We start from the raw sequence: 16,981 nt of genomic DNA, 5'->3' as shown, positions 1-16,981 counted from the left end.
TTGACTCATTAATTGAGTCTATACCTCAAAGAATGAAAGCACTAATTAAAAGTAAAGGAGGTCCTACCAAATATTAAGTTAATTTTTGAAGTTTTTCGAAAAATAATTAATTAATTTTTGAAATTTTTTGAATTTTCAGTCGATTTTTTGAATGTCCACCTTGTTTTGTCCAAAGAAAAATGTAGTTTGTTAGGAAAAATGTGTTTTAGTGATTTTTAGTATGATTCAAAAGTTTTAAATTTTGTTAACAACATAATAAACTACATAAAAAATAATATGTTCAATTGTTTTACTAGTTTTTTTTAGTTTTTGTTCAACTTTTGTTGTAAATTTGAGTTTGTCTACCATGTTTTGTCCGATATTGTATATGAGTTTGCCATCTCAATGTACGATAAGTGAAGAATCTCCTTTGAATTCATCCTCAAGCTTGGCTGATTGAAAAGAGCGATGTGTCCGCCGCTGTAGTCGAATAGATTCCGTGTTGAACACGTAGTTATCAAGGCTGTGACCAACGCTTTTGATTGCTTCTGCGATAACAAAAACTGCTTTACGGCTTGAAACCTTCGTTCGGTTTAAGGTAACTGCAAGTTGTGGCGTGAAAACAAGATTTCTACCTCTTTTTCGGCGAGCTGGAGTTTCTTAAAGTGCTTTTTCTTCACTGCCCTCCAGTGCTGCTTCTGTTTGATCAGTGTAATTATCCGAGCCACCGGTCGATGACACCAAAACTACAATCTCACGATTAATCAACCTAGCCTGCCTTTTTCTCTCTGTCCTATTAAAAAATCTTTGTCATCTACAATCGTCATAATTTTTAGGGCGTTAGCATGCGCCACATCGAACAGGTTGTCTAAAGTTAAAATGAAATTATTTTTTCGGGCCTTCTGCGTCGGTTTCTGACGCCCCTTATTCTTTTTTATAAGGCGCCATATTTCAAATTTTTTTTCCAGTTTGGTTTGACTATTTTGGTTATCTTGTATATATATATTCTGAAATTATTAATTAGCATAGAACATTGTTTGCAATTATGGAAACAATAACATGCTTGGAAATCATCTCAAAATTGTGTTTGATTCAGTAACTACTTGGAGTTAGAGGAGCGTGTTTCGTACTCGCGAGTGACAGTACAACGTTGATACTTTGATATCATTGAGCTACCTCAAAATATAATTCAATTGCGTCAATATTTGGTCTGAGTAATTTTTACATATAAAGAAACATGTTTAGGGGGTAAGGCAGTACAATTTTAAAACTTCAAAAATAATGGTCACCCTAATGCAGAAGGATTCTATTTTGGTGAGAATAAGACTGATATAGTCAGTTCAATTTCAGAATCAGCCTCCAAAACAAATCCAACAATTGCTGAGACAGTTGAAAGTGAAATGATTGGATTTGTTGGAGAAATAACAACACTGACAGAAAAAAGAAAAGAGACAATTTTCAAAATGAGCGCAAAGAATTATTGGAACATTGTTGGTCGTCAGAAATACCCAGCAGTCTTTGAAGTTGCAAAACTTATAGTTGAAATGATAGTTCGTCAGCAATAGCAGAGAGAACTCGGTCGATTTTTGATTAATTCATTTACTATTGAGAAATCGCTTGACAAACGAACGAATAAAAAAAGTAGTTTTCATATATACCATTAGTGTTTTGATGGATACAAACAACAAAAAAAAACCATATAAGCTTTAGTTTGGCGCCCAATTCAGTTTTTGAAATGAAAAAAAGATGACTGAAATGCTCAAAATCATGTGCAAAAATTCAGTTTTTATACCACTTTCATGAAAGTTTTATCCAATTTTCTTCCTGAAATTCGATTATTATTATAAGCAAGAAAAATGTATTTTTATGAAGGCTTTTTATCCCTTATTGTTAAATAATTTTCCAAGTTTTAGATCAATCTTTTTTTTTTCATCACTTTTTTCCGAGTATACTCAACTCTGTTGAGTTTTAAAGTGTTTTCTTCTTCTAAATTGTTCATCTTTGCATCGCCGTAACTTTTTATATAGATAAAAATTTCAAATTTTTTTTACTCAAATCTGCATGTCATTCAAGTTTACAAAAATTTAGCGAATTTTAATTTCAAAACATTGAATACTTTACTCATGTCCACCATTTAAACAACTGTGGGTGGGGAAGCCGGGTCGGGTCGGTTTATAGGGCATCATCATTGGATCTTATTTCTAATGTAATTTAAATCTGCGAACTGTTAGTTAAGTAAAAAAAATTAATTTTAATAAATATATAAATATATTTCCTAAGAATGAGCGCTAAATATAAATAAGAAAAACGTTATGCTAAAAATATAAATAACAATAATTAAAAAATGATTTATAGAAAAAAATATTTCTGATATCATTTAAAAACTTGTATCTTTTGAAGATTTGGAATCATCGCTTCCATGACTGACATAACCTTCATTGGAATTACCTAAAACTCCGTACGAAAAATCTGTAGGCGACTCGGCAGACAAAGACACCATAGACACCTGATCCGTAGTGGGACAAGATTGTTGCATTTGAAAATCAATAGTATTAAGTGAGATAAAAGAAGCTCTTCGTGGAACATTTAAATATCCATCAGGAAAAATATTTGTGCCAATCTTGGAAGTATTAACATTAGGTTCTAGGCTGGAAATAATACCAGATCTACGGATGTTTTTAGTAAGTTCCAACGTGCAAGAGTAAATAATAGAATATTCCTCCTTATTAAAAAAAAAAAAAAAAATCATAATCATAAGCGACTATTTAAAAATAAAATAAATACAACAATAAATATCATGTTCCATGTAATAAGAGAAAAAAATAAGTATGCAACAGCATTAGACAATAAATAGCATACCCTCGTTTGGATCAAGGCATATCTTTGTTGGCGCAACATATACACTGTTCGAACAATGTTAACACTACCTGTAATTGAACTTTCTTCAATGAGAGATCTCAGAGCAATAATGACACCTGGGCGTCCAGATCCAGTGCTAATAAAGAAAATTAATTATCATTTTTATAACAAAACAAAGCGTTTACTTAAAGGTTTCATAAACTTTATTGCCAGATTAAGACTTTGTTTTAACGGTTTGACCGAAGCATCGGAAAAACAAGAAATTTAGTTGAACTATTTATGTAATTTGGTGGAAAAATATGTGTTTTGAAATAACCAAAATATAAAATAAGCGAGGTAAGCGAGGTAAAAAGAGACACTAATGTTTACAATATTTATTACATTTGGAACTCTATATCACTTATACCTCTGTTTAAGACACTTATAAATCTTATAAAACTTTGAGGCTTTTTTGTTCCCAGGCTCCAATAACCACAATTTTTTGCAAAGCATCTTTATTTGATATAAGTATAAATATATTAATGTTTGGAGTTAGCTCCATGTCTGGAAGTTAGATATCCCAAATAAAAAAAATATGCTGTATCCGCCTCTGGCTTAAGCCTACTATAAAACGCACTTTAATGGTGAAAATTTATTTTCACTTTTTTTTTACTTCACAAAACTATGTAACAAATATATGTTTTGTGATATATGTTAATATATTTTTTAATGCAACTTTAAACAAATCAACGATTTGTTTGATGACTTAATACAGTTTAATTAATTCAAAAATAAACCACGATTCTGAAGAATAAAAAGATTCAGTTTCTGGAATACATTCATACAAAAGTTCCAAAATAGATAAAAGTTCCATAATAAATGTGTAAACAATTCACTAGATTTTGTATGTCTAAAATTTTGATTTAAAAAAATTTGAGTACAATAGAAATGTAGAAATCAATCGACATAACAAATTTACCACCCAACTGCCTACGCAACTGCAAATCTATGCAATTTTTGTTCTTACCAGAATTAGGAAGTTAATAAACTTCCAAAATTTTTTATTAGACCTTTAAAAAGTTTGTAAATTAGGATGGTTCTCGTTTAAAATTAATTTACAACATAAAAGTAAATAGCTTATGTAAAAGTTGTTTTTAATTTGATATTTAATACGATAAGTTAAATTTTTTTGATCACTATTTTGTGTATATCACTTTTAAACAATAATTATATTTGATTAAAAATTTTTAAGAATTTTCATAACGTAAAGACAGATCAACAAAGAGTAGGACTAACTCTAACAGAACACGTAAAGTTTATTTTTGTTTGGTGGCGTCTTTGTGAGAGTAAAAGGATTTTTTTGTGCATCAATTTGAAAAAACCATAATTTACTAATTTAAATCATCAATTTTAAATGATAACCTAGATTTTAATAACCAAGTTTTTAATTATCTAGACTTTAAAAAATACAGTATAATGGCGCTTTTTATTCTGAAGTTAATGGTAATATTTTTATTCTGAACTTAATGGTAACGTTTTTATTTTAATAAGTTGTAAAATAAGACGTTTAATAAAGATTAAAAATGGTAGCATTCTACTTAATAACTACTAAATAATTAATAAAACAATAAATTATGTGTAGCAATAAGTGAAAAATATTTGTTGTATTAAGTGACAAGTAAACACTTATTGCTTACTTGTCAAAGCAACTTACTAAAGTCAATTATTTGTCCAGAGTCGGCATTGAACCTCGGACCTCTTGGTTCTATACATACGAATCTGATCTGGTACCTCTCAGCAGTTAAAACGATTGATAGATAACACATGTGTCATTGAAAGTTATTGAAATATAAAAAGAAAACAAAGTCTGAATGACCTGCCTACTAGCTCATTTAAGTCATATTTTGCAACCATTGGATGTTGGAAAATATTGCTAGGTTGAAAAACTTGTTAAAACTATATTACAAATTATCAAAATACAAAATGCTTATAAAGCTGATAGTTCAAATTTATTAAAAGTTTTATATAAAAGTGGCAAGTGCTTTACCAGAACACACACAGTCAGTTACTTTTATAATATTTGGTATATAATAAATCTAGTTTAAATTTTAACATTTATTCATATTTATTAATATTTTTCCATATTTATTTATAAATATTTATTGTTTTTATTTATATTTGATATTTCTAATAAATTAGTATTAGAACAAACATAGCTTCTGAATTAAAAAAATTTTTTTTTTTGAACAAATTAAGTGAATTTTTTCAAATTTTTGAAACAATATTATTTTGAGTTCTTTTAAAAGAAATTTTATTGTAAATTTGCAGGTTTTTTAAAACAAAAAACCAGATTAAATTTTAACTTTTGTCAAATGCGCTTGGTAGAAGTAGAGGCAAAACTTACCTCTACTGTGTCATACATTTAAAAAATATTTAACATTTCTACTTAAACATTCTAAGGACAACTGAGGCAAGTTAGCACTTTTTATATTCATATGATTTAAAAAAGTTGAACAGTGACTATTCTTTTTTCCTTAAAAATATTTATTTTCGGTTGGAAGTAAGAAACAAATTTAATTTTTTATTTACTTTTTTGTTTGTTTGTTTCTCCTTCAGCAAAAGTTAGGTAAACTGGAAAAGCTAATGTAACGGAGGAAAACAAAAATATATCAATGAACTGATTCTTTTACAAAACTTATCAAAGTGTACAAAGTCATTAAGTCAAACTCAGTAACATACTAAACCATTGAAGAAATATTTTGTAAAAACTGTGGACTCTCATTTAATTTACAAGAGTTCAAAAATGTGTTACACACATTTTTGAACTCTCGTAAACTAAATGAGAAATATAAAGCCTGAAAAAAAACATTTCAACATAAAAACAGATATATATTTATACTTTCTAAAATATTCCAAGAGCAACTAAGACAAATTAGCACCAAAACAAAAGCATCAAAAGATATTTTTATGAAGTAACAGTTACTCCCATCAAAACAAAGAAATTTTTTTATAGAACACCCTGTGTTTTTGATAAGGAAAACAGAAAATAACCAAGACTTGCTAGATCTTATTGTCCCAATGACTGATAATGCACAAAAAATTAAATGCCAAAGGGCATCTTTTCTAATTAATAAACATTGAGAACCAGTCCCCCAAATTTAGAAACCTTTTAAATTTTCTTTTCTTTAAGTAAATTTAATAAATTATGTTTTTAGCTTTCATAAACACTGATTTATTAAAAATGCCTATATATTGTCATTAAAACACCGTCCACTAAGTTATATAATTATAAAAAAATTATATTTTCCTATAGCCAGCATAAAATATCTCTCCAGGTAATTTTTCAAATTACCTGGCTAATTTTGGGTAATTTTAAACTTTGTAGTTTTTTTCCTAAATATGTTTGTAAATAAAACTTTTTCGATGCAATCAACTTTAATTAGTGGAACCCCTTAAACTGCATGTAACAAGTTTTATAACATAAATCCACTTTTATGACATCTGACAAGGTTTATAGCCTAGTCGTTACCTGTACATAAGTGCATATAAAATTTTGTTTTACATATTATCAACACTATTGCTTAACAAAAAACTATTTTTAATATTTATCATGTAACATGTAATTTTGTCTGTAATATAAATATCATTATATTTAACAGAAAAAAGTTAAATTTTTGAAAATGACCGAATTTGAAGATGTGAGTTCTCATTGAAAACAATGTGTTTGGGAATACCTTTTGTATAGTAACACAGAAGATAGTTCAAAGTGCAAGATTTGTTCAGCAGTTTTGAAAGTATTAGAAACAAAAATCCTTATCTACCACGTTTAAGAAATAAAAAAAAAGATTAAAGCTAAATTGTGCAGCAAAAAAGATTGGTCACTAGAAAACCAATCAACACCAAAGGTTTCCTGTATTGATAAAAGAACTTAGAACCACTTGGTGTGGTGATAAGCAAATTGATTGCAGTTGGTGGCCTAAGTTTCAAGCAAATTGCAAATAATGTTCTGCTTATAAGAGCAAGGAATATTTATATAGAGAAAATGCTGACATTTTACTTGCAGAAAAATTTCTGAATTTGCTGGTAAGAAGCTAAGAGATCAAAATAATAAGCTTTAATAAGTTATTGACATTAATAAGCTTGGCTCTCATGGAATAATTTAAACTTCGAATTCAAGAGTGAAGAAATTACAATCTTGTTAATTAACAACTTAATAAATTGTTTAAAATTCCCTGACAGTTTGGCAAAGCAAAAGTTTGGATTAAAAATAAAAAGATGTGAAAATATATCCCTGGATACTTTACTTATAAACAGATTGTATCTATAGCAAGTATGTGAAGAACTACCAGTTAATTTGGAAATTGAGGTAGCATTTGTAGCAGATGGTATGTTAAAAATTAAAAAAAATAAAATTATTTGCTTCAGAAATTTTTGTTTTATTCATTTAAAAGACAGAGTATGAATTTAACTCTGTAGATGAAAATGGACTTAAATTTTTGAAGTTTTCGAGTTTATTTAAAGCTGTGTAAGTTCTTAAAATTACTGAAAAGCTTAAATAATTAAACCACCATCAATAAAGTCAAACCTTTTTCAGCCATGCGATTATTTGCCACAAAATTAAGAAATTGACTGGGCAACAATACCCATTATGCTCTAATTTTAACTACTATGAAAAACTTTATAAAGAAATGCCTAAAGACAAAAGTTATAAAACATTTTAATTTTTTTCTGTTAAAACTTTTTTCTTTTTTTATCTGAGGGGTCTAAACTTACATTTTGGTTGCTATAATATTGAAAAAAAGTAACTTATTTAGTATACCAGGGTAGATTTAAAATTACGCATTACGCAGGTAATTTTTTTCTGCAGCGTGTATAAAATCATTTTATTCTAAATGATTATATTACAAGGTTTTCAAAAAGCATATTTTGACAAATATAAACTTGAAAAATGTGGTTAAAATCTTGATTCCTTAAATGATATTTTAAATATATGAACAAAAAATCTTAATGTGTCATTACTGTTTGAATCAATGTGTCATCTTAATGTGTCATTTGTGTTAGAACCAATGTGTCATCTTAATGTGTCATTACTGTTAGAATCAATGTGTCATCTTAATGAATCATTACTGTTAGAATCAATGTGTCATCTTAATTTGTCATTACTGTTAGGATCAATGTGTCATTTTAATGTGGCATAACTGTTAGAATCAATGGGTCATTACTGTTAGAATCGATTCTGTAATAAATTTAAGTATTAGTTCATTATGGAAGTATATACAAATTATTTAACAATAAACAGACAAATTTACAGATAGGACATCTAACAAACAGATGAACTTAGTGAGACAGGAACTAAGAGTTATTTCAAGTAATAATAAATTATTATACAAAAAACAAAAAAAAAACAAAAAATAAAGAAAAATAAATGACATTATCCATAAAAAATTACATCTTATATAAGCTATAAAAGTATGTAATCAACTTTCAATCATTTTAAACATATTTTTCAGTTTGGAATTAAATAAGATTATTTAAACAGTTGAAAAAAAATATTTTTAGATATAGTTTTGAGAAGCCATAAAGTTAATGTAAAGTATAAACCATAGTTTTAAGAAAAAATAATTGTTATTAAATAAGGATTGACAATTAGTGAAATACAAAAACATTTAAAAATCTAAAACTTTTTGTTAAAAACTCCAAAAAACTGGTTGTTAATTAAACATATTTAAATTGGTAAGTAATTTGATTTTCTACTGGTATTAATGCTTAAATTTAACAGTTATTTTGTTACAAAATAAATATGTTAAATTTAAGCATTATATTTATATGCAGTATGTTATAATTTGAATGTAGTATGTTATAACTTATATGTAATATGTTATATATAATATGTTAAATTTAAGTGTTGTTCATGTAACAATGTTGCATGAGTTAACACTTGAAAACTGCAACAAATAGTAGATTAAAAAAAATATCATAATTATAGAATTTTTTTTTCCTTTTACGCACATTATTTTTAAATAAATAAACTTACAAAGACGACTAAAAAAAAAACAAAAAAACTATAAAGATTAAATTAGAAACCTGGAAACCAGTGCAATACTTTTTGCTTTTAACTTCTCCTTCCAGGAACTAGACTGTTCAACAATTTTTACTAGACTTGACATAGAGCTGGATGAAATATTTTCATCATTTGGCCAAGCAAGATATTGATAAAAAACAACTAGTTTTTCTTCTCCACTCTAATTGAATATAGTAATATAAATAGTATACAATACTGAATATATATAATAAAACAAAACTTTTCTTAAACTTTCCATCACACAGTGGGCCAGGTGGTGGACAAAACCTAAAAAAATAAATGTTTATTATATTCAAAACCATATAATAAAACATATTTGTAATACTCTCGTTTAAAATTTTAAAAATTGTTTTGAGTATAATAGTATATTTTAAAACCACAAAAATCAAATTTTTTTTTAAAAAGCGTGAAATTTTTATTTTTTATGCATAGCTATAGTAAACAGTAAGTTTTAAAATTTTATGAGCTTACGCGATTAGTTTATATATTTAAAATATTTAACAGTAAAGCTTTTCAAAAAAAAATATAAAGTAAAGATCAGCTTTTATAATACACTTATAATCTGGCTTTAAAATAACGTGGTAAATTTTTAACATTTAATACTTTTTTTTCACATAATTTAGGGAACCTACGAGAACCTATATTAAATACTTGAACTAGTAAATGTAATATGTATACAAACTATTTGAACTATATACATTGCCCCTAACTTCCCCTTTTAGTTTTCTTTAACATTTTAAAATAATGACTTGTAGCTTATGTTATTTGCTTGAAATCAACTTTTATTTCTCGTAAACAAAAATACATGTTATTTTGTTTGTTATTTTATTCAATACAAATTGCACTGATAACCTAACATTTTTTTTGTTTTTTTATATAGTAATAATATAAGAATTGGTGACATTTACGGACTTATACAACAAAATAAACTAATTTTTATGATATACCATTCTTTTCATTGAAATTAACTGTTTTAGTTTCTGAAGATATTAAACTAGAGGATTCTGAGTGAAAAACTTTATAAAATTACAATGTAAAAAGTTGATAGCTGCAAAAAATAATATTACTCATTTTGAGAGAAGTAATGAAAACTGGCTAGCTCAAGATTTTCAATACACCTACAGTACATTAAATCCTACACCATCAGTTAATGAAGTTAGGAAACCATGTCGCTCTTTTGAAAAAGCTTGTAACAAAACAAAAAGAATAAGCTTAACAATGTTTTTAATATTTTATTTAGCCATAAATTACTTCAACATGCAACATGCATATGCAACATGCAGCAAAATTGAAACTAAGAAGTGAGTTTAAGTACAAAACTGGCACAAAAATTTCTATTATTTAAAATAAATACCTATTAAACCTGCTTAGATATATTCATTTAATGAAGCTTTAGCATTCATAATTAATATATCAAAATCAACATACCAGCTTCTAAGATATGGTGCTGAAAAAACAGCTGCAACATATATCCTTTGTATAATAGTATAGGATCTTCAAAAGCTAAATGCTATTCCAAGAACATTCAAATGGATGGCTATTCAGTACAAATACCGCTAAGAGATTTTCTAAAGCACACTCTTGAAAAGCTATGTGGTATACAAAACATAATGCTAAGGAATTAACTAAACTGACGTTTAGATGCAAAACTGGTTTTAATGGTGCTACAGGATAATGTGTTTACAAACAGGTAAGTTAAAATGAAAATACTGACGAATGAAGAGTGCCTGTTGATTATTTGCATAGTACCTTTAGAACTCAGTAGACTTTATAATAATAAAAACGTTGTAATATTATTCATCCAGAATGTGCGGCTAATAGATTAAAAATAAAAAAATGCATTTTTATATACAAAGATGATAAATAATCTACAGACTTATTCAAAACGTCGTGGGCATATAATAATATCAATAATAGAGTTTCAAATCTATATATTCATTTATATTCTCTATATATTTCTATAAATTTATCTATATATTTCAAATCTATTATACAATATCGATAATAGAGTTTCAAATCTAGTGATAAATTTTCATTTTTTCTGAAGTGCGCATTTTTATTTTTAAAGTTTGTTGCATCAATTTTTTTTTAGTTTATTCCACCAGAAGAGTCTGTTATTCAGTTCCACAATATTAAGAAGTTATAGAATTTGAAACTAAAAAATTGCAAATCCGCGCTTTTAAAGTTTTATCAAGTTTGTTAAATAATTATTAGAATTAGCAACTATTTAACTAAAATTTATAATAAAAGTAAATATATCTTAATACAAAGTGATTCTTTGGACATATAAAGGGTTTTAATAAAAAAAAAAAAAGATCAAAATAATTTTGTCCACCATATGTCTAATATCCGGCCCACTGTGCATCAGTAGAAAAGTCAACAAAACAAATATAGTTTAAATAAATAGTTTTATTAAATATGTCTTTATGAAAAATTAAAATAGTATAAACTTGATAAATACAATACAAAAATAGAGATATTTATGATGAATACAATATAAATATAAAGATATTTAGGTCGATCAGATAAGCGTCTTCCTTTAACACAAAATTTTAAAAAATTGATCTTCAAAATAGGAAGAGTCCACTCAGGGTGTTTAAGAGAAATTTGAATAAAAAAACTTTCTTTACCTTGTTATTCAGAATCTGAATGCGACGAAATATCACATCTTTTATATGAAGTTCTTCAAATACTAATTTCACAGAGAGATTACCAAAAACCATCATAAAGCCTTCTTCAGGCCAAAATGTTTCTGAACATAACTTATCGAAAACAAAAGAAACAAAAACTTTAATGAATAGGCAAAAAAAAAAAAAAAAAAATAAATATTATAAACAAATCAAATTTATTTATAACTAGCATTATATATAATATATATAATATAAATTTATTATAACTTCAGCCCTCGGAATTAGGGTCAGCATTAGGCAATGCCGACCTAAATGCTGACCTTAAAGTGTTTGAGGTCGGCCTTAAACACTTTGAGGTCAGCAATTTTTACCTAAAATTGCCGACCTTGTTTCTATGACTAATGGTAAAACTTTTGTATCAAATTTTTTTTGCTGACCTGATGCCAACCTCTAAAAGATTTTCATTTTTTCTAATTCCAAGGGTTGTAACTTATAAACAGACTAATGGCTAAGAATAAAATCAATAAATGTAAATAAATAATAGTAGTAACAATAATAATAGCAATAATAGCTGTAATAATAATAATAATAATAATAACAACAATAATAATAATGTTAATAATAATAATAATAATAATAACTGGCTGACCAGACCTGTAAAAATATGGGTCTTTGTAAGTCTATTCCACACCAACCTTTTCTATACTTTTCCTTATATATATATTCTTGCTTTCTAGACCCATAAAATGCAAGTATTTACCAAACCTATCATTTTTATACGTATCTATTCCACACCAATCATTTCTATACCTATTCCTTAATTACTTAAATATTTTTTAGTAAAATAATTCATTCTGAAAAATTGCTTTTAGAGCAAAAAAAAAGAAGAGATTTATAAGAGATTTATAAGTTGGTTAATTAAGTTGGTTTTTCTCCTAAACGGATATCATTGATAGCTCAGTGGTTTAGTGCTCTGTCATTAGTGTCATTTTGGTGTTTAAAAACCTCCACTTAGCGTAATAAATTTTGAAATTTTTTTAATCTTGCTTATATATTTATAGCAAAAAATCAAAAATATAGAAAAAAAAGATTTCTAATTGTTAAATAAAATTTTAAAGTTTTCTTATTTTATATTTTATTTTATACAGGATTGTTCCATATACTGCCTGCAAACTTAACATATGCATAAGACATTTACACATATAGACATTTGTATGTAATGCTATACAAATGGCAGAACTAAAATCTTAGACCAATAAAAGCTATAGATGTGGCCTTAGCTATAAAATGCTAATCTAAAAGTTAAGCCAAAAAAATTAGGCACAGTGATGTCAGTTAAAAACAAAATTTTAAAATTTTTTCTAGCTAAAAGTTTTTTTTTTTCTGCCTCTACAGCAACACTTTCTGGAGTAGCAGGACTGTCTTATGAGATCTTTTCTTTATTAAGTTTCAGACCATAAAATTATTTTTCAGACCATCCGCAGCTTATTAGAACTAATAACCTGAGCACATTAATCATAACACATACACAACAAATTTCTACTGATGTTTTCATGTTTTTAGAATTTTTAGCTTTATAAATATACTTTTGTTTGTTATAGTGTATAATATCTTTACATATGTTATGTATGTAATATCTATAAAACAGATTTAAAAAAAAAAAAAGTTGCCAGAGGTAGGATTCAAACCACGACTTTCAAATTTGATTCAAACAATAAGCAAACCACTCTGCCACGCTGGCATGTTGACTAATGATAATTTTAAAACTATATAATAAATAAAAGACTTTATAAAACAGAAATAAATGCTATATTTTCGAGTGAAAGTAAAACTATAAAATTTGTTTTTTCCTTGGAGATTCGAGTTAACAGAAACTTACTGTTAAATATTGTTTTTAGCATTCTTCAATTGATGATATTTTTAATTAAAACAATAATAAAAGTTTTGTATTAATTTTTTAAACTTTTGCTTTGATACTTTATATATATTTTTTCTTTTTAACAACTGTATTTGAATTTTCATTATCATTTAATAATAATTACGATTATTACTTATTATTGTTATTTTCATATCATAACCATTGTGGCAAACTTTGAATATACTTTGCTAGATATACATGATAGAGGAACATTAAGAAAAAAAGGAAACAAAAGACAAAATAAGCTAGTAGTGCAATTTTTTTTTTGTTAAGGATATTATTAGATTAGTAGTTATATTTGTTTTGTTGTTACATTTGTTTTCATATTTTTGTAGGCTTTCTTTTTGCTTTTGAATCATACTTTTATTATGCTTTTTAGTGTTACTTAACATTTAACAATATCTTTGAGATATTATCAAAAATGCAATATTCCTTATCTTCCAATCCATTTCTTAATTCTAATGAGCACACTCTTTACTGATGGCAAACAGGATAATCCAATGTTAGACATCCTAATCACTCTGTTTCCAGCGGCTTAAGTTATTTCTCGTATAAATTATTTTCCAACTTGCAGTCAAGACAACAATTCTGTCTCAGTCCTGCCTGAATGAAGGCAGAATCTGTAATTTCTAATTTTTAAAACTGGAAGATTTTGATCCAACAACAATTACTCTTATTACTATCATAACCGCATAAAAGGTGTCCCCAGTGTTCCTAAATGCACATCAAAATTAATACCTTAATATTGTTAGTTTCATGCAAACTACTTATAACTATTTTTTTTTTAATTTCTTTTATTTAATTACTTTTTATTTTTTTAAATCATTTAATAGTTTTTATTTTTTTAATTATCTTTTTTACCTACTTATCGCCCAGGGGAATACATCAGCCAAAAAAGTTTTTTTTTTCATTTTTATTCATGTTAACTTTACATGCTCCAAGTACAAAGTTCCTTTTTCTTTTTCTAGATATTTGAAATTTTGTTTACAAAAAATGAAATTAGTCCAATTACAAAAAAAGGTTGCAGCATCAGGTTCAAGTTAATGTAAAACAAAACAAAAAATGACTTATATTACTCTGTCATATTTTATATAAAGTAACTTTTTAAATCAAATAAAGTTAATGAAAAAAACCTAAGATTCATTTACTTACATTTCCTTGCTCAATCTCCTGACAACACATAATTATGACCCAGGTCTCCATTTCATACACCATACGCCAAAATACCTCAAGAGAATCAATATTTGGAGTCTGTGCAACAATAAATGAAGATTTTGCCAAATAGGTATCAATAAAGCTTGCATTAATATAGTCCGAACCTTCTTCATTAGTTTTTTTTAACTTTACTCTATTATAGTCAAATGGTTTAACACAATCATCTGTGTTCTTAGCTTTATTACATGGCAGACTGGCAACTAATGATTTGCGATTGTTGTTACACAGATTCTTAACAATGAAATCAAACTCTTCAGCAAAGCGAGGAACTAAAATTTAAACCAAACAGATAAAAAATCATAAAAACTGCATCTAATTTCTAAACTCAATAAGTCTAATTAATGTCTCATTAAAGTCTATAAATCTTTATTAAGTCTTGTAATGTTGGATTATTAATATATATATATATATATATATATATATATATATATATATATATATATATATATATATATATATATATATATATATATATATATATATATATATATATTTATATATAGACGGGAATAGTTGATCTTACCCATTTGCAATCACGTGTATGAAAAATGTGTGTCAAATTTTTTAAAAATCTTTTTTAATCTGGAAATAAGTATATAATATATAGTATATATATTATATACTTATATATCATATTACTATGTGCTATGTGTATATATTATATATACACATAGCACATAGCAACAATAAGTCTCAGTTTAACTAGATAGAATGACTGAAATAGTTTTCAGTCATTCTATCTAATGCAATGTCATATTGACAAATCAAAGAAAAACCAGTTTTCAGGTCCAATAAATCTTTAATTGTTATACAACTTGCAAGCTTTGCTGTTTGAGCTACAGTATCGTGCAAAAGTAACTAGACAAGCGCATAACTTGAGGTAACTTTTGAAAAGTCTAACTTTTTTCAAATTTTCACTGGAATGCCAAAAAACTAATTACAATTCTAAAAACAAATTAATTTTTACTAAATCTAAACTATCTAACCTTAAAAGTTCATTTTATTGAAATATGTGTGCAAAAGTATCCAGGCAGAACTAAAATAATAAAATTCCAATACTTTTGTTGGCTTTTATTTAATGTTTAAAAATTTTAAACAAAATATAAAGTATTTTTAATTAAAAAGAAGATTGTTTTAAATAAATTTTAAAAATAACAAAGTGAAAATTTACAAGTTTAGCTGTCAAAGAAGTGGTATTGCAAGCAATCGAACAAGGCAGAACTACAAGAGACATATCGGATCAGTTTAATATTGAAAAATCAACAGTAGCGAATATATATAAAAGATATAAGGAAAGAAATAACAATAGAATCTCTCTAAAGTTAGGAAAGCCTTGAATTACATATAAAAGACAAGATAAAATTTTAATTTGTGCCGCAAAAAATGATCCACGCAAAAATCCTGTCTTGTTAAATGCTGAAATGAAAGAATTTTGTAATATAAAATGTAGTGTTGACACAACCTAGCGTCGTTGGAGGTCTGCAAATCTATTTAGAAGATGTCCTGCAAAAAAAACCTTTTATTTCTATAAAATATCGAAAAGCACGCTTGAGATTTGCTAATTAACATTTGAATTGGTCAAGTGACGAATCTAAATTTATGTTATTTGGATCTGATGGTATTAGATATGTTGGTCAACCAAAAGGTCATAGAAACAATCCTAAATAGCAGCTAACAGCAGTAAAGCATGGTGGAGGAAACATTATGGTCTGGGGTTGCTTCATAGTGGTTGTGTTGATCCTATCCATTTGATTGATGGCATAATAGACAAAAATGTGTGCAAAATACCATTAAGGATGTTACGCTACCACATGCTTAAGACAAAATGTCTCAAGGATAGATATTTCAGCAGGACAATGACTCAAAGCACACTTGAACCCTTGTGAAAGACTTTTTCAATACCAAAAAAATTTGATTAATAGAATGGCCTCCGCAAAGTCCTGAACTTAATCCTATTGAACATCTATCAACAATTAAACATGATATATTCAAAGTTATAAATCAAGAATGGGAAAAAATTAACAATAATGTGATTATGAAGCTTTTGGACTCAATACTTTGTCGCTGCTATCAATGCAAGCAGTAATCAATGCTAAAAGGTTTCTTAACAAAGTAGTAAAGAAAATTTACTTTAAATCACAACATTTTAAATTAAAAAAATGTTTAAAAAAAAAAATCTACTTTATGTACTTTTTTTGCATGGATACTTTTGCATGCGCATTTTTCAATGATGTTTCGAAAAATGAAAAATGAAAAATGAAAAAAATTGAAAAATGCGCATGCAAAAGTATCCGTGCAAAAAAAAGTACATAAAGTAGA

General features: G+C 26.7%; 1 protein-coding gene across 4 annotated transcripts in view; it reads right to left on the bottom strand.

Annotated features, from left to right (window-relative positions):
* Positions 1-2,228: 2,228 nt before the first annotated feature.
* The window catches only part of LOC124806626 (receptor-type tyrosine-protein phosphatase S), a 94,092-nt gene continuing 79,339 nt past the window's right edge, over positions 2,229-16,981 (bottom strand). For 3 of the 4 annotated variants that reach the window (XM_065801291.1, XM_065801289.1, XM_065801290.1), the window contains 5 exons: positions 14,600-14,931; positions 11,530-11,661; positions 8,902-9,059; positions 2,839-2,974; positions 2,229-2,701 (listed from right to left, as the gene is read on the bottom strand). In XM_065801291.1, the coding sequence (XP_065657363.1) occupies positions 2,357-2,701; positions 2,839-2,974; positions 8,902-9,059; positions 11,530-11,661; positions 14,600-14,931 (1,103 nt within the window). In that variant the 3' untranslated portion in view covers positions 2,229-2,356. Of the gene's footprint in view, positions 2,702-2,838; positions 2,975-8,901; positions 9,167-11,529; positions 11,662-14,599; positions 14,932-16,981 lie in introns of all 4 variants that reach the window. The other variant, XR_010639607.1, reaches the window with a different exon arrangement.

The sequence above is a fragment of the Hydra vulgaris genome, chromosome 07 (genome assembly GCF_038396675.1).
Source record: "Hydra vulgaris chromosome 07, alternate assembly HydraT2T_AEP".
In the NCBI taxonomy this organism is placed as follows: domain Eukaryota; kingdom Metazoa; phylum Cnidaria; class Hydrozoa; order Anthoathecata; family Hydridae; genus Hydra; species Hydra vulgaris.
This window is presented reverse-complemented; position numbering and strand designations above follow the sequence as displayed.